The sequence below is a fragment of the Parambassis ranga genome, chromosome 13, assembly GCF_900634625.1.
Source record: "Parambassis ranga chromosome 13, fParRan2.1, whole genome shotgun sequence".
NCBI lineage: Eukaryota > Metazoa > Chordata > Actinopteri > Ambassidae > Parambassis > Parambassis ranga.
Genome location: NC_041033.1, coordinates 5,460,105 through 5,479,333, shown reverse-complemented (window position 1 = coordinate 5,479,333; position 19,229 = coordinate 5,460,105). Strand labels below are relative to the sequence as shown.

Here is a 19,229-nt window from a genome sequence, read left to right as displayed (position 1 = left end):
AGTTTCTGCAGTGCTCAAATAAACAGACACACACACACACACACACACGGTTTAAAACACTCTCAAGTTTGGCCAAAAGAGTTCATATCACAAACACGTTATTGCGAATTAAGTGTGCTTTCTTTTCAAATTCACTTAAAAGTTTTTCTTTTTTTTGTCAAAAACAATTGAAATAACAACATGCAAATGAAAAAATAAAAAAGGAAGAATCATAAAAAATAAGTATTTAGGCCTCGGTATGAGCCAGACAAAGATCTGCACCATCCACGCGTCAATCCTACATTCTTAACACACAGATAACACACCAAGCACCAGGAGTGTTTCAGTCTCGCATTGGCTTCACAGTCATTGTTTCATAGAAGGAAAGGGCGAATAAAGGTCACGTAAAGGATTTGTGAGAGATGCTAAGCCTAAATTGTCATTTTTAAATACACTGTTTGATCAGAGATAGCTGATTAGAGAAAAAAAATCCTTCTCTCTTTTCATCACAGGATCATATCCGTGCACTAAGACCTTCAGTGTCAATCCCAAAATGCATCATTAATTTGTGGAAACTCCATGCAAGGAGAGAGGACAGGGTGAGGTCAGACGAGTTCCCGACCGGACGCTCCTTGTTTTCCAGTGAGAGGAGTTCTTTTTTTTGTGTAGATAGAGAATCAGTCAGAATTCTGTACAATTCACTCCCCCTTTGAAACTGCAGATGAATGACAGAGCAGAATTCAGTGTCTCAGCTCTGCATGGTGAGGGACAGAGGGAGTGAATGAAATTTTGGTTGGATGTATATTTCACAGTTGGCTAACACCGAAACATACTGCTCCGTGGTTATTCAGGGTCTTCATTGCCCTGTCCTCTGCTTAACACCTATCCATCTTATTAATTCTCACTCACTACTTGACTGCTTTGCAGCTGAAGATCATTAGGGCTCATCCGAGGGCCCTTACGAGGGTTCCTGTGGAGTAGTAAGCCTCAGAAGTGCCCTTGGCAGGCTGAAGTGTGTGTCTTGCTAGCAAACTTATTGCCAGCTGATGAATTCCTCTGTTGAGACAGAGCAGGAATGGAGGAGGGGGGGGGGAGTTCAGGTCAAGCACAACAGGGAATATGAGTGTCGGAAGTTTGTCCGCTGCTGGAGAGACATTTAAAAATGGGTGCTGTGTGCCCAGTTGTGTCAAAGGTCAAGGAGATGGATTGTAGAGAAAGTGGTGGCAAGCACAACAGAGGAGGGAGAGAACACTGAGAAAGAAGGGGGTGAGGTGGTGCAGGAGGGGATGAAGGGCCAAGGGGATGAGGCGTGGCTCCACAGATTAAGTGAGGGTGATGTAGGCTGAGGCCTTCTCCTTCAGTTGTCTCAGACACAGATGACAGCTCCAGCTTCCTGTACAACACACACACACACACACAGTGCATCACGGATCGGAAGTTCAATCACTGCTATTGTAAAGCCTCATGGATTAATCCCTCATTTCACACAGAGCATTAAGTAACACTGTAAATTAAAGCCTCATGTTGTAACACCACATGCTGTGCCTGTGGTTTGTGGATGCAGGGGATTTGACAACTAGTTCAGTTTGGATTTTGGCATTGGATTTGTGACATTAATTAAACATCAACTTAAGACAGATGCTATAATTTACCTCTCAACCTCAATACTTCAAAGTGAATGTAGGTCCTGCCTAAAGGTGTTGAGGCAACATTAAGCCCAGCACAGAATGAATAAGTACACCATCCGTCAGACCCCAAAAATAAGTGACTGCTGCTGAATTTTAAAAAATGTTTCTTGTAAATCAAAAACATTGCATGTGTGGGCAGAGCTTGACACTGTTAGTGAGTGTTGAACACAAGTGGCAATGCTACTGTATGTTCAGCCAAGTGACACTTTTGCCATGGAAACAGATTATCCTTCTACTACTCATTTCCATGACAACACCATCAAACATCCTGAGGCAGCCATCTTATGTGGCAAATGACAGTTTGATTTAAATAGACGTACCTGCTGTCATTTCTGTGATTACAGACTCAGTATCAGGACTCTATCAGCCTGGTTTATTCAGATTAAGATGTTCCAACAAAGACATGCAAATTCCTGAGGGTGTCACATTTTCCACTTCCAAAAAAAAAAAAAGAAAGTATGACTGCTTTGACCGCAGGATTAAATCTTGTCAGTGTGACTGTCTCTCCACCTACAGCACAGACAGTTACATAATCCTGTACCAACAACACAAAGGTTCTCAGATGAGCTTCTTTGGGTTGTGCAGTCTGACCAAAATACAGGACTCCTCCTATGCAGTAGTTCCAGATTATAACGCTTGTATTGTGTTTATTGTTATGCGTACCCTCTGGTGGTTCAGACATGGGAGGGCTCAGACAGTACATGTGGTAGCCTCTGTCACAATCATCACAGAACAACAGCTGGTCCTGCAGCACAAGAGAATAACAGATGTTATTATGTGGGGACAAATTTGACATCAAAGCAGAGAACAGAGCAGCAAAAATGTGATGTGTGTACTGCTTTGAAATGTGATGCTCTACACAGGTTGAGGTGTGATCTATATGTGCATGTCACTGGTGTATATTCAAAGGATGAATCCAGTTGGATATTTAAAACACTGTGAACCTTGTGGATCTTTATTTGGCATCAAGTAAGGGAATCAACAACTTTCCTTCTTTACACAAGAACATGCACTGTGAGTTTGTTATCTTACTGTTCATTACAGTGTAAATAACACCTGTTCAGTCCCTGGAAATTAAAAGAAAAAACTGCCTGTATTTCAGGTTGACATCTGTGCCTTTGGAATTCTTTTATTGAATGTGAAATAGCTTTGTTGGTGCATGGCACCAAGCACAATAGTTTCACAGTAAAGGCATTGAAAATGGGAGTTGTCTATGTTTTTGAGGGGGATTGTGAATCTAGGTTTTGGGGGTAACATTGTGAGATGGTCTGCTTTAGCTGTGGATGCACTGATCTGCCTTTTTCAGTCACTCATGATGGTGAGTGTCTTTATGCTTTGTGTGTCGACCAATACTGAATACTGACCTGGCACCGTTTCCTTTGCAGAAACGGCAACTATCCATCAAACTTGTTGTCTTAGCATGAAATACCTTCATACAGCTGACTCCGTGGCTCACTTAATGACATTGCTCCATATGCTCCTGATACATACATCGAATCTGGGATCTATGCTACTTGTCTTGTGTCTTTCAATGCCGAATAAACCAGTGCTGTTTAGATGGTGACGGGTGGTGCTGACTAGAGGTGCATTGAAAAAAACAGGGGAAAAAATGGAACCATATGTATTTTTTTATTTATTTTTGTTGAGTTTTGTTCAGCTTTTGTTGATCCTCCACCTTCCCCCTCAGCATCTGATTAAGTGTATCCGCCAGCACACGAGCAATAGAAAATAATAGGGCAAAAAAGAAAAGCAGTCATTCCACTGTTGTTGCGTCTTTAGTATGAAAGCCCTGTTTGCATGCAGAGCATTGGAGCTATTAAACATTCTGATGTGCGAATGAGCTGCTACGACCCAGCAGTTAAACATGAACCTTCTCTTCATGCACAAGCCTCTGAACCTGCAGCTCCTCCATCACTGCTCTACGTAAATTCAAGCATATTTTTATGTGGTATAGTGTACAGTCTGTGTGTGTGTGTGCAGCCACATATGTTTAACATGTAGTATAAAGTCAGATCCTACGTCATTCTCAGAGGTGCCACACAGGCTGCAGGACTTGCACTCGATGCACTGCCAGCGATAAGTCCTCACCGCAGCCGTCATATTCACTGTGAACTGCAGACAGGATGGGTGGCCTGGGTGCACACGCACACACACGCACGCACACACACACACACACACACACACACACACACATTTCACTATTGCTGTCTATGCTCTGAGTATCATCATCCATCATACAACTATTATATATATCCATCAATTTGTTTTCTGCAAGAATTTTAAATGCAGCTTTTCTCTAAATGTAAATTTAATTTAATATGTGGCAAAAATGTACATTTACTGAGCTACTGCAGAAAGCATAACATGTAAAAGAATCTCTTAGCCAGTTATGTTGTATGTGCTATAACATGGTCATTATGTCACCCTCACTTCCTGACCTGTGTGTGTTTGTGTGTGTGTGTGTTGACAAAGAAAAGGGACCATACCAATGTTTTGCATGCACCAGCCCATTCACTACAAATCACATACATCTTTTTCATTCGTTTGTTTTTTTTTATTTTTCAGATGAGATGAAACATGGAGCGGAATCAGTTATACAGTACATGCAATCAAATAAGAAGAACACAAGGTGCGCACCATTTACACTGAAATCTCTGTATTTATACACATAACCAGAAAAGTACAGCACATCCCAAACTTAAACAAAGTGAAACTGATAAGGAAAAAGATAATACAACAATGTGAATGAAACAAATACTGTTTGTCATTCATAACAAAAATACAAACTATGGAGATCATTCCCTCACAAACTCAAGAGGAATGATTGAAAAGTTAGTGGCCTCAGGTAGAAGAAGTTATGCACATGCAGCTGTTGAGTGACAATATACATTTTGTGATTTTACAGTCATATGTCTTCCACATGTAAAAGAATCCAATGTGTTGCTAGGTTATTTTTTTTACATGTTTTTCATCAACTCCTTCTATTTTAGGCCACGAATTTATTAATCATCCTTTCTAGGTTTCTTTGATCAATGAGATAGATTCTTAAAAGAAGAAACAGACAAAGTTTAATAATATTAAAAACCTGTGACCTGGCCAAGGAGCCAGGATTGAAAGATGGATCCATTTGTATTTCAGTGCCAGTAAGATCTGTATGAACTTGGAAAGGATCATAAGATCTTTTTAACCAAAGGACAGGAGGTGTTATGCATACACTGGAAGTGGAGACTCATTACACACCAATTCAAACTTCACAGACACCAGCTGAACACTTCCACATGTATGTCATTTTCTCTGTTAAGGTTCATCATTTAATAAATCGGCTAATTTTCACATTGGAGTGGAATGAGTAGTAACCAATGTCTGACACATCAGACAGCTGCGAGTCAAGGCTGGGTACCCTGTTCATGGTTTGTTTTTAAATGGGCTGAAACAAAAACATTGGTATGGTCCATCGGCTTTATCAAAATGAATCAAGGCTTGCATTAATATGAAATCTGTACTCTTGTGGAGCACTTCATCAACAGAGGACTGCCTTCCTCCTGCCAATCATCCCCTGCAGTGCTGCCCTACCTGAGCGTCCACAGTCCGCACAGGAGATAAGGTCTTCCGGACAGCCGGTCTTCTTTGAGCCTCCGAGGCAGAAGTCGCAGTAGCCGTTGGCGATGACTGAGCCATCCGGTGCTTTTTTGGCTGAGAGAAAAGAAAAAGAAAAGAGAGGTGAGTTCAGCTTTTCTTTTTTGTTTTTTTTTTTTACCAGCTGGACTCTCGGGTAAAGGGGATGAAGAGCAAAGTGTAAACTCATAAGTCAGTGTTATAAAATGTTGCCCCGGAGTGAGGAGGCTGTGTCAGTCTCTCAACAGTAAGACAGATCGGAGAGCTACAAAACAGACACAGCAGCTTTTGAGAGGAGTATTTCTGAAAGAGGGTGATTAGAGATAAAATGTTGAGATGTAAAGCAAATAAGAAGAAAGGAGACATGTAGGCAGTTCCCTCTTGTCCCTCATTATCTGTTTGCTTTGCTAAAAATAAGCAGCGGTGCAGGCCTGCGCTGGAGCCTGGGACTCTCCAAACTAAGGCTCACCCAGGAACTGAGGGGAAAGGGGGGGGCAGCGCAGGGAGAGGGGCATCAGCTGGGGGGGCCCTAAGGTCTGGTAAATATTGTCAGGAGTAGAGGAGGTGGGAAAGGAAAGGGGAGAAAGAAAGAAAAGTACAAGGAAGTGTGTGTGTGTGGTGGGAGGTTGCTGGGACAGACCTGCTGTCATGCTGAGTACGGAGAAGCAAGTGCTCCACGTGAAGCCATTTCATAATAATTATTAACAAGAGAGAAATTCCCCCTGCAGGCCTGAGCTCTGTGTATATACATGTGCATATTTGTGTGTGTATGTGTGTCCCACATCTACCCCCACCTCTCTGTCTGTCTGACTGTTGGTCTGCCTGTATGTCTGCCTCCTGTCTGTCTTACTGCCGTTGATTGCATAATCACTTTAATGGAAGCAATCACATAACCACTGCAGACTAGTTTGTATGTGCGCTTTCTTCCCTAAGATGTAATGCAGTGGACGGGTCCTTCACAGTGAGTCACCGGGCAAGGAGGACGCAGCAACAGTGAATACAATAGAGTGGATTACACAGGTACACAAAATAAACACACACACACACGTGGACAGGCAGCACTCTCACATGAGAGACAGAGGGGGCATTAATCCGTCCATTTCAGGGTGGAGTTTTGCTTGGCCCGGATAGGAAGGAGAGAGAGGAAGAGGGAGAAATTGATGGAATTTGATGGTGAGAAGGAAGGAGGAGGAGGAGGAGGGAGGAGGGATTGGGTTTCTACTCAACGGGTCTGGCTTTAATCCTCTGAGAACTAAAATAATAAAAATGAAAAAAAACTGATCAGGATGAGAGACAGAGGGAAGTGGTGAGCTGTACCTGCTACTGCAGGGTTATATTGAGAAAAAAATCACCAAGAGCCTGTCATCTATATTGAATGTAACTGCGTAGGACTTTATTGCTGGGCTGAGCACTTTTTATGTGGTGTAATGATGAATACCAAGGTGACGAGTCTACTGCATCTGCTGTTGGGCCTAAAGCGCTACCAGCAATGATAATCTAATCAACATTTATGGTATGTAAGACTAATAGTAAGCATAGTATCTTGAGACAAATGTTCCATCTGAATAATTTACATACTAAATGAAAAGCATGATAAGCTCTTTCACAATACGAGTTACATTTATTTTTTAACTGCACATCATGTTGCTGATGTGCATGTAATGGTTAGACATATAAGCTCTTTCCTATTTGTTCCTACTTCCTGTCAGTCAGCCTGGCAGTCTGGTCTTCTGTGGATCATATTGTTGGCACGATATAGTGATAATGAATTCAATATGAAGGCGCTACACACAGAGACGATGTTAGCAGTATTACATATATACATATATATGTTCCCCTCCTGTTTGTCAGGCTGCGGTATTTACCTGTATCTGCATTATTTCTTAAAGGGATAATTTGATTTAAATTATTCACATTTTCATGCAAATTGACATCATGTATAAAAGTGAGATCATCTTCCAATGACACATTGAGCCAAAGCATCCAACCTGTCAGAAAGATTGAATGATAATCAGTAGAAATCATTAACAATGAGTCTTAATCTACAATAGATAAAATGCAAAACTCATACATATCTGAGAATCACGATAAGATAAGGTCCTTTATTAGTCCCACAGAGGAGACATTCACAAGCCATGCATGTGATTACTGCTCACTGTAAACCTTTATCTAATAGAGAGGTAGATTTTCTTCATAAAAACCAAAGTATTGGGACCTGATGATAGTACTAAATGAAAACTCCTTATATAGGGTTATATATAGGGTTGTAATCTGAAATGAATTCATGTGGGACCTGAATCTGTGCACAAGAGTTAACAGGAAGGATCACTAAATCTAAAGTGTCTGAGTTCCACTGATGCCTTTTTAATATTTAACCCTTTCAGGTAATTACTGAGTCATTTCAGTATCAGGAAACTGGACTCTGGTGTGCAGATTTCCTGCTCCATCGAGAACAGAGTTCGGATGAACAACAGAGCGGTAGAGAATGAGAATATACAGCAGCGTATTTACTTTTTAAGAAACCAACACAGGCAGATGTTTACTGAGCGTAGCAGGAGGACGTATAAAGCTGCAGAGACATATGTGGTACGGAGGCCTGGAGCCAATGCAAACACCTTTTTGTCTTGTTCTGGTCAAATAAATTGCTTTTATCTTCACTGCTTTTATTTGTGCTCGCTGCTGCTGATTGGGCCTCGCAATCCCTGGTGGGATAAACTAGACTGGCACACATGCGGATAGACACACACACACACACACACAAATGAAACACGGCTGCGAAGGCTGCATTTTATCTGTGTGCTATAGTTGCATGTGCACGTGCGTATCTTTGTTTGCCTTTATATTTCTGTATGTGTGTGCGCTCAAAGGCCCCAGAGAGTGAATCAGCAGGTCCTGACGCATGTGAGTGATTCGGGGCTGCCCGCTGGCTTGCCTGCATGGAGGAAAAAAACTCCATCAATGATTAAATGCCCGCGGCCATGTTTCAGAAGCCGCCTGCAACCACAGACACGCCATTGCCAGCACGGGGAGAAAGGGAAAGAGGGAGCAAAGAGAGGAATGAGATAATGAGCAAAAATAAAAGACATACAGGAAAGAAAAAAGAGAAAGAAAGAAAGAAAGAAAGAGCGGCAATTGTCAGGTGCCTTCCCCTTTTCTCCTCCTCCCTAACCCTACAGTGTCTTTCTCCACTTTTCTACCTGCTTTTTTTAATCTTTTCTTTCCTTTACCTGACCCTCCTCTGTTCTCCCTCTCTCCTCTCCCTCCCTCCCTCTCTCCCTCCCTCCCTCTCTCCCTCCCTCCCTCTCTCCCTCTCCTCTTCCAATTACCAGGAGGAGTATGAGCAGAACCGCACACTTCACAGCTTTCAAGTGTTGGAGAGAGATCCTCCTGGGAATTATCCAGCAAGAGATGAATCCTCAAATGCTCCTCACCCCACCTCCCTCCTCTCCCCCCACAACACCTACCCGTCCCCATCCTTCCTCCCTCTGCTCATAATTTCTCCCTCCCGCTTCACCCCCTTTCACATTTTCTCTCCGTCCCCTTCATTCTGATCCTTCGAAATGTTGTGATAAGAAAATTCTCTGAAAAAAAAATTAAAAACACAGTGAGGAAGTTTTTTTTCTAGTCAAACACAACAGAGCAGCTGCAAAGCTGAAATCTAAAATCGTTTTGTATACTTTGTGTTTGCCATTTTTTTTTTTTTACCTAATTCATAATGATTGTGATTTTTTTCATTGTTTAGTCTAATAATAGCGTTCATGCACACTGTGTTAGTTTTGAGTTTTTAGCAGAATATTTCTCAAATTATTTAACTGATCTTTTGGTTTGTCTGACAAAAAAAATACATTTCTAGCTCTTCTTCCACTCTGTTCCTCCTCCTCCTCCTCCTCCTCCTCGTCTTCCTCCTTTAAGACTTGGACATGGAAGCAGTGCTGCAGCCTGACTCTGGTTGATAATTCCATCCTCTGGCCGGTCACAGTGGAAGCTTTCATCAACTTAGCTTTACCATCCGAAATGGAATTAACTCGACCTCACTACACGGGCGTGCAAACAGTCCTACCTGTTGACTTTCTCACTTTCTCACAAAAAATCCACTTTACATCATCCTTCATAAAGCACAACATTTGCTTGACATTTGCTCTAACTGATTGAGGTGATTCAATAATGCAGCTTCAGCCTTCTAGCTAATGCAGCTGTATAGCTCAAAGGTAAGCTCAGAAAAGCCCGTTGCCATAGTTACTATTTTCACAAAAATACAAAACTTGGTTAATCAAGGCTAAGATTTAAATGGGAATTAACAGGTGATGTGTGAATGTTTTCATTTCACAGTATATTTGTTCCTGAGAATCACTGAAGGCAACACACACACACACACACACACACTCCAGTACAGCAGGTGTAGACAGGAAGGAAGACAAAATGAGGAAGAGGAGGAGGAGTTATGGAGGTGAAGGAAGAAGAGAAACAGTAGGAAGAAAGAAGAAGAAGATGAGGAGGAGGAAGAAGATGTGGAAGCACAAAGGGGAAAGATGGAATGGAGGCTCCTGTTGTATAGGAGCAGCGGTGTGTGAAAACACACACTCTGCACTCCTGTCGCCTCGCTGCTTAATGAGGAGAGCCTCTCAGGAGTAGCGCACACACAAACACAATGAGAGCACACGCAGATGAAAACTACCACACACATACAGTAGATTGCGCACACACACACACACACACACACACACAAAGATTTATAACCAAGCCTTTGCATAATAACTTTTGCCGTCCAGTTTCAGTCCCATCCCCCCACATGCTCTCTTTAATGTGATGAATGAGTCTCTGTAACCCCTGTGTAGCCACACACACACAATCGTAGTTACAAACATTGCACTTATATTAGCATGAAACAAAGGGACAAAGAAATGGACATCATATAAGGTGCATGCATACACAGACACAACCCTCCCCAAATGCTCAAGGAGACATTTTCAGGCTTTTTTTATGCAGACAAGGAGGCAGAGATGCAGTCAGATGGAAACCGTCAGTCACAGATGAAAAGTCACTGGCTTCCTCTCTCCATCTTCTTCCTCTCCTCTTCCTCTCTCTTTCTCCTTGCACTTTCATGCGTTCTCATTATTGCTGCTGCTCTCTGTGCTTCTGATTCAATCTCTGCTCTTCATTGTGCTTCCTTTTTTTTTGCTTCCCTTTTCCTTATTTGGTCTCTTTTCCCCCTTCCTTCTGCTTTACTCTCAAAGAGGAAATTGGAACTCTTTTCTGCAATCCATCTGTTGTCACACTAATGCCTGCACCAGTGCTATGCTCTGTTCTTCCTCTGCTTTCCCCCCATTTCTGCTCCTTTTCCCCATCTCTACATCCACCAAATCTACCCCACCCTCCTTCTCTCTTAAACACATACACACACACAGAGTACTTTCACTCATGTCCAGTCAGCAGGTTGCGTAACTCCCAGTGCATTGTGGGACTGGATGCATGCATTTGTGTGTATGAGAGCGTGCAATGTGAGCTCGAGTGCAGAGATGACATTGCAAAGTAAAGAGGACAGAGGCAGTTTTGGTGCATAATAAAACTTGATCTATGGCTGCTTTGTAATCACACTGACCCACACGGATGCGCACACACATTCACACCATCCGTCAGACGCTGCAGTCTGCAGATATGTGCACATTTAGCAAACAGACACACATGCAAGTAAATTACATACACGCGCACAGACACACTGCCACTCCATAAATCATGCATGTAAAGAAATCGCACATAGACACAAACAGTGTGTGTGCAGCGCTTCGTGCACATGTACTCACATATGCACACTCCTAAAAAGAGCCACTTAGCCAGTACAGGCTTGTGTCCCTGTCGATGAAGAGTTAAAATGCAAATTATTAATCCTATTTTGTTCCAGGGAGAGAACCGGCTGGGAATGTGACTGTGAAATCCTGTTTGAATTTCACACAACCTCACATGGTCCCATGTATAATTTAATATGTGTGTGTCAGCCCTGCACTGTCATGTGGAAATGTCAAAAATGACCAGTCGGGATAAAACAGTGTAGATTCACAAAATAATTGAAAGCTGCATCCAAATTATTGCGGCATTGTTTGCAGTAAAGTAGGGATTTTTTTGTATGTTCTGCCATTTTTGTATGTGTATTGTGTCACTGTAGCTGTTGCTGCAATTCTGATTTTATTCCAAACAAAATAGAATTGAAAGTAGCATCGTTTTTATGCAGCAGACTTGAAAGTTTACTAGAAACAAAAATCCACCCTTTAGACTAGAATGTAGAAAAGTTTTTTTTTTATCAATCAAGTCTTTGTTGCATTATATTGTAGAAATAATTGATGATATTTCTTCATCTACTGTCTGTGCTTTACAGTCACTGTTATGTTCAGACAGAAAAACAGACAACAGGAGATGGTAGCGAGTGAGATGGATTTTGGGGTGGGGGTGGGGGGTCTGTTGGTGGTGGAGGCTTATTCAAACATGGCCAAGACAACTGAGGGACCACAGAACAACCAGTCGGCAAGCCACAGCACCACATCTTAAGACAGAATACCAAATGAAGCAGACTCCAATATTACCCTGCCTTCACCACTCCAACTGTCTGGGGGAATCTATATGATGAATCATGAAGAGATTTCTCTCTCTCTCTCAGTCTGTATAACTCTCTGCTCCTCGCTCTGCTTCTCTCTTTGTCTGTTTTCTTTCTCTCCTCCCATTCTTTATGTTATTTTTAATGAACTCCTCTGTGCCCCCTCCACTCCTTCCCTCCACTTCAACTTATTCCATTCTGTTTTTTTTCCTCCCTTTTTCTTTTCTCTCTATAACTCTCTTTCTTTCCTCCTCTACTATCTCTCTTTCTCTTTCTCTCTCTCTTTTCAATGTACATAACAGTGTACTCTTTAGGAGGGAGCCCTGGCGGTATCTATGGCAACCAGATTGCTAGGCAACAGCCATTTCTCCCTTCCTTCCCTGCGCCGTGCAGCAGGGGCAACAATCAACCAATCAAAAGCTGAGAGGGAATGTCAGAGTACGTGAAAAGTTCAGAAGATATCCAGAAAAGCAGTGAATGGTGCTCGCTGCCACATGGGCTGCCTCAATGTGCACAAAAATGACATCATGTAGGCTTTAAATGGAGATTCAAATTAATTATGTGGATGGTGTGACAAAAAATACAGCTTTGCTTTTGTTTTGCTGTGCACAGATAAATAGTAGGAGGCACTCTGATGTTCGTTAAAATACAATTACACCTCTGTGCACACACCGACGGAGCCCAATGGAAAGAGGTTTAAAAGATTACTCATTAAATTTTGATATTTTGGGAAAATTTAAAAAGCCCTGTTCTTCCATTTTTCATTAGAGAGAGTAAAAATATTAAAAACAAAAATATAAACCAGCAATTTTCTATGTATTACCCACTACTTTTCTAAAAAATTACAATTTTCAGAAATGGGAAGTTTTTACAAGAAAAAGCAACACAAAGACTGTAAACACATCTGTATCTGCCCAGTGACACAGCTATTAATGGCAAAGCTCTAAAACACCAGAGCTGGAATCTTACACAGAGAGCTCACGTATAGGAGTGATAATGAACACACAATGGGAGGCAGCCATTTTTTATCAAAAATCATTCTTTACTCCTCTGCCTGCATATAGCACGAGGTGGAGAAGGACAGGGAGGCCATTTTGAAACACAAGGCAAAAAAACTGGAATGGGGGGGGGGGCAACAATGGTGAGTAGGAACAGAGGGCTGCTGACCTTCAAAGGGCTCAATTACATGTCACACACACACAAACGTATGCGCACATACACACTTGAAGTTGGGCATGATTGCCCACACAGCACATTCACACAACTCAGTGGCACACAGACACAAAAAAGCATGTGTGTGTGTGTGTGGGTGTGAGTTTTCAAAAAACACACACACATATAAAAACACACACACTCACACTCAGAGCGTTCCTGCTGCTCCACACCATAGGACCGTCTGTCCGTCCAGATAAAGTGGCCTCTGAATCTCAGTTCTGATTTGAGAGAGAGGGGATTTAATGACAACTGCACCCCCCCATCCATCCTTACCTCCCTCCCACCTTCCCCTCTGCCTCTTTCTTCCCCTCTCTGTCTTCGTTCCTTTTATTTCTCTCACTCATTCACTGTTTCTCTCAGTCTGTGTCCTTCTTGCAATCTATTAATCTTATTCCTGCAATTATTTTCGCTCTCTTTCTCATCTCCCTCCTCCACCGTCTCTGTCTCTCTCTCTCTCCCTTTCTCTATCCAGACCAACAAAACCAATTTTCAGGTGGACACTGCGGGGCCGACCTCTAAAGTAAACATCCCCCTTATTCGTCCACTTCTTCTCAGACTCCAATACCCTTCATCCCCCCTTTTCTACCACCATCACGTCAATGCCAAAAGCACCCCCCCCCCAACACACACACACACACACCAACCAACCCCTCTGCACCTCCAACCTCTTCCTCTCCTGTTTGTAGGGAAAGAAACATAGTATGGGGTGAAGTCATGAATTTTAATGGCGCTGCTCATTTTGAGGAAACAATATATATGCTCGGATCCAGACATCTACATGAATGGTTACAAAGAGTGGCTGATTTTACTTATAGCAGACACAATGCAAAGGAATAGGTGTAGAGAGGAGAGGGTTACGTGAGGAAAGCAAGTGGTGAAAGATGGCAGAGGAGAAGAAGAACAGGGAAATCTCATCTCCTGCTAGAATAATGTGTCATTTATCACACTGATGGAAAAACAGAGAGCTTCAGAAAACACTGGCTTTTTAAGTTTCTGTGTCCTGTGTTTTCGATACTGCATGACACTGTAGTGTCTAGACAGCCATAGTATGAATATAGTATGAATTATGCATGCAGGGTTGCTCTCATTCCATAAAGCCATATTAATATTATTACATACTGTATGTGGGAATATATCGAATGGAGGAGGTGGGTGGAGTCTCGTCCATGACACTCAGCAGATTGGGAAAATGTATAATGGCATAATGGCACGCACACACACATCAACGCATGCACACTCACACATGTGAAGCCATGCAAATGCACTTGTATATCTGGCCTCACACACACACACACACACACGCACACATGCACACACACCATCCAAAAAAGCTAAGCTTCCTTTTTCATTTCACAGGAGAAGATTGCATTTTCTGGGGCTGTGTGTGTGTCAATGTGTGTGCATGAGTGTGTGTTTGTGTGTGTACTGACTGTTTGGGAGGGAGTGATGGGGGATATTAAACGATTCAAATGCTGTCTCTCCTGCTCTTCGAGAGACCTTCGACTGCAGCATGGACACACAAACATATATATATATCTATAAACACACACACACACACACAGTGGCCCAGTCTGTCCTGTTAGACAGGCCCATTTAAAAACACACAGTGCCAATTAATGGAGAGACAGCACAGTTTGAGTGTGGACATTGTTAAGAGTGCAGCATACACAGATACTGTGGACGTTTGTGTTCTGTGTGTTTATCTGTTCTATTCTGAGCAAATTGCTTGTTTTAAGACCAGGAGGAACAAAGAAAGTGGATGATTCGTCTCTGCTCCCTTTTCAAATGTCCACAGCTCTTTCTCTGTTTTTTTTTTTTTTTTTTTTTTTGAGTGTGAACGACTGTAGCCATTTTACTGATGATTATTGACCAAAAACACAATCTCCCGCAGGATAAATGCACACCATTGTCATTTAAAGAAGTGTTAAAAAAACGAAACAAAGCATGCCAACAGAAGACAACACTAAACAACACACACACACCAATAAAAAAGAAGCCCATGGGACAAAAACAAACAGCCACAAAGAAACAAAGGCAGCAAGGTTTGAGGTCTGATTCAGGACCTGTTCATACAAATCAAAATATTCATCTTTATTGCTGTCCACTGATGTCTTCCTAGTCCTATAGCCATGATACCTTTAGCAGGGCCCTTGCATCCTTGTACTAAGTGCAGTCTTGGGTTGCCTACAACCCACTTTAGTGTTAGGATACCACAGAGACATTTAATGCCTTTTACTGCAGAGGTGATCTTTGGACAATCTCTGCTGTTTAAATGTCTGTACAAACCTGTGTCCCTCCAGATTCTGCATAAGGCCAGTTTATAGCTTCAGGAAGTCTGCCAGTTCCTAGTAACTCCCACATATATTTTCAGCAGTTCATCTGATTAAATATACTGTAAGGTAAAAGTACCACAGGGAGTAAAATGACGTGATTTGAATCAAGGTGATATTCAAAGAGAGTGAGGTCCCTTAGATGTACAGGCGACTTTGTCACTAAGGGCATTACAACTTGTTAAACAGGGATTTAAGCAATAGCATATATAATGGATGAAGTGTAAAACCAATGCTAAGATGATCTTGTGTAGTATTGGGACTAACGTGTGACACTTGTTTGAACCTTCATATCTGTCAAATCTCCAGGATTCAATGTATTCTTAGTGAGTTCATGCTCCTTACATTAGCACTTATTAAGTCAAAAAGTATAGTTCCTATGGCAACTGTGTTTATGTGGTAATTTTACCCTTGCATCCTAACTTACAGCACATACAAGATGCACCACACCTTGTACTGCAAGTGAACATTTGCATTGGACACACTTACACATCATTAACTATAGACTCTTTAACAAGACACATTATAAGGCAACTGTTTCCCAATCTTCCACAAGCTTCTCTGCTATTTTATCGGCATGATCAATGAAATCCTGCCCTGACTTCACATTCACTTCTTCACATGACCACAGGAAGTCACACATCTATATAAATACAAGCTGTTTCAGTTGCCTTTACCAATTTTCCCAGGATGGCTGTTACTTCTAATTTCTTACTGCATTATTACATAGGTTACCACTTGAACAAATGCCTCTGCAACACTGATTTTGTGCATCGACATTGATACCTACACTGTTTGCAAGAAAGCACTGAAGCCATTAGCAAGCGATATAATAGATCTTCATTACAACCTCATAACATTGCGGATCAGTGCATTAATGGACCCTCATTAAGCCCTTTGAGAACGGCAGCCATACTGTGTGCTGTAAATTAAAAGATACATAGAGTAGAAATTAAAATATACAGAGATGTAACCGAGTGTGGCGTTTGTGCATTGGCAGTTCTTCAGAGAGTGTTGATTATAGAGATGTTTGTTCTCTCATTGAGCTAATATGTCCTTGCAGCAGTTGTTGAAACTGTCTGAAGTGTTAAATTAACTGAGATAGGTGATGGGTGGGAAAAGTGGAATTACACTCTGAATAAATTAACATTCATCATTTCCAGTTAGGTGAGGCCTGTCTCTACTGTATTATAATCATCTTTTTTATAAGGTGTCTACAGAGTAATAATGCAAAAGTCATGAAAGAAGTTTGAACGAGGTCTGACAGTGACATTAGCTCAGGGCTACAGATGCCCAGACAGTGAAAGGTTAAATTCTGCACTGTAATAAATAAATTAAAGGGGAAAAAAAAACATTAAAATTACCTTTGGGCTAACTTAGCCTTGGGGCAATCATGCAAATATTGAGGTGCCATGAGCCACCTTGAGTTGACAGGAAATAACAGAAACAAGTGTAAAGTGCAGTGCGTCCTACAATGCAGCTTTGCCCAATGCATGTTTTAGCTTGGCTAAGAGAAAAGGCACTAGAGTTTGAAAGTGACCTTATCCTGAACCTAACACACAGTGAATGAAAAAGAAAAGAAACAATGACCCAATATGGTAAAATATCAACTCAGTCAACTGAGAGAAAGCTAAATACTTGCAGTAATGCCTCGTTCCACTCCAAACAGTGACTGAAAATGAACAAAACAAATAAAACAAGCAGACGTTGAACTATTAAAAACTGATACAAAGGTCACTTCTGATTAATAATTAATTATAATATAGTTTAGTACATACATGCATTTTTTTTTAACGAGGGCAAACATTTGCAGAAAGAAAAACTTGTGTCAAATTTACATTGCTGTCAAGTGAAAGTGGAGCACAGTACTGGATGGCTGTTGATTGTAAAGCCAGATGTTGGTGTGTATCTGTGTTTTTGTCCAGTGTCACAGAGGCTATGGTGACCCATTTTGAACAAAGGCAAACTTGTGTATCTGTGTCAGTCTGAAAGCAGAAAGAGAACTGAAGAAATCAGCTAAACCCAGACGTCCACTGGGAGAAATCTTATCCTCCATGCACACAGGTGCACTCTTTGGATTCGGCTCAGTCAGCACTGTTTCTATCTACAGTGTAACGATGCAGGAGGATCTACAGGACAATCAATAGTTCTTGATGATATACTGATTATGAAGGATTGTTGGAACAAGCCTGAAACTGCCTCAGCTAAACTATTCATTCTCTGAGTGCGGACCTTGAATGTGTCAGTCTAGCAAACACTCCACGTGTAAGTAAATAATGGATGATTGAGGACGGATGGACAACTGTAAGTTTCAGACAGCGGACTCACGCTTGTGGTTGATCTTGCGCTGGAAGGGTAGCGTGTGTCTCTCTGTGTCCTCTTCACCCTCCTCATCTGCCAGGTGTGTGTGAGTGTAATGGTAGCTCAGCCCTGGGCGGTTCTTATAGCGCTTTCCACAGACTGGAACACACACACACAGTATAACATTAGCTTATTTATGTGTGAGTAAAGAACAAAAGAGTAAGGTGCAACAGATTTAGCTCTTACTGTCACAGACGTAAGGCTTGTCTCTGTCTTCAATGGCAGGTTGCAGCTCTTGTCTCTTTCTCATGCCCCCGACACCATAGGCCTAAAGACACAAACACAACATGCAAAATGCAAAAGTGCACATGTAAGAAACACACAAAAAGTTTGAACTTCTTGTCTTGTCAGCACACACACAATAAAACAACACAGTCCTCATTTGAGTTTTCAAGTGTCTACACACACACACAGACACACACACATGTTTGCATTCTAATCATCTGTTCTCAGTGTAAAGCTCCACTTCCAGCAGGAGGGGGCTGATGACACCTAGCAGGGGAGCAACAGTTCCAATTAGCAACCCTGGTGTCTGTGTGCATGTGTGTGTGCATGTGTTTGTGTCTGTGATGATTTTCAGAATACATTGTTAACACTTGATTATCTTCCCATAGGATGCCCCAAAAGAGTGGGTAAGGAGAACCTGTCTGATTTAATCAGAGTTGTAAAAAAAAGAAAAAAGAAAAAAAGGGGTCAGCTCAGCAGGATTTAAATCACAGGATCGGTTTGTCACAGACACACAAAATCACATTTTACACAATGCAACAGTCAAAACGATCATATTGTAGATGAAATTACAACGGTTTCCTCCAAATAAATGCAGGACTTCATAATAATAATAACTGGTAAATGTGATTCGTGTCTTCGTGTTTGCACGAAAGAAACATTTATTTTGGGGAAAGGAGAAAAAAGGGAGGACAAAAAACCAGATAAGTATGAAATGTCATTGCTGCCTTACCCGTGCTTTGGTACGGTTCTTGCGCTTTGGGACGTCTTCCTCCATCTCATCCACATCCAGCTCATGAGGAAAATCCCCGACAAGCAGCTTCTATAAGAAAATACAAAGAGACAGAGCAGGTGTGTCAGACAGGTAATAGCCTCTACATTAGTTTCCATTTACGCCTCTTTTTAACCTAAAATATAGCTGTATGTTTTGTGGGTGCTTGCATGATCACAGAGCAAAAACAAACGAACAGTAAATACAGTGAATTTATGTAGGTAAATACCTCATTAAAACAGCTATAAGCAACATGTTGCATGGAAGGAGACGTGCAGGATAAAGGCACAAGGTAAATAAAATCTGTGGTTAGATGCTTCAGGCTGTATATAGTGAAGACTATGAAGGCAATGTCACAGTGAAGTTAACCTTTGACCTCATATAAAATGTCACCACCTGATCTTTTTACCCTAGTTTTGTTAGGAATATTGTCACAATAAATGTATACATTCTTGAGA

At 41.6% G+C, this 19,229-nt stretch overlaps 1 protein-coding gene across 3 annotated transcripts in view; it reads right to left on the bottom strand.

The window, feature by feature from the left end:
• Nucleotides 1-1,243: 1,243 nt before the first annotated feature.
• Nucleotides 1,244-19,229, bottom strand: part of dpf1 (double PHD fingers 1) — a 32,342-nt gene continuing 14,356 nt past the window's right edge. The window contains exons 4-11 of one of the 3 annotated variants that reach the window (XM_028419680.1): nucleotides 18,733-18,822; nucleotides 17,961-18,042; nucleotides 17,731-17,873; nucleotides 9,343-9,376; nucleotides 5,241-5,360; nucleotides 3,679-3,799; nucleotides 2,331-2,434; nucleotides 1,244-1,372 (exon numbers count right to left, since the gene is read on the bottom strand). In XM_028419680.1, the coding sequence (XP_028275481.1) occupies nucleotides 1,302-1,372; nucleotides 2,331-2,434; nucleotides 3,679-3,799; nucleotides 5,241-5,360; nucleotides 9,343-9,376; nucleotides 17,731-17,873; nucleotides 17,961-18,042; nucleotides 18,733-18,822 (765 nt within the window). In that variant the 3' untranslated portion in view covers nucleotides 1,244-1,301. The remainder of the gene's footprint in view (nucleotides 1,373-2,330; nucleotides 2,435-3,678; nucleotides 3,800-5,240; nucleotides 5,361-9,342; nucleotides 9,377-17,730; nucleotides 17,874-17,960; nucleotides 18,043-18,732; nucleotides 18,823-19,229) is intronic. The other 2 variants (XM_028419681.1, XM_028419679.1) reach the window with 2 other exon arrangements.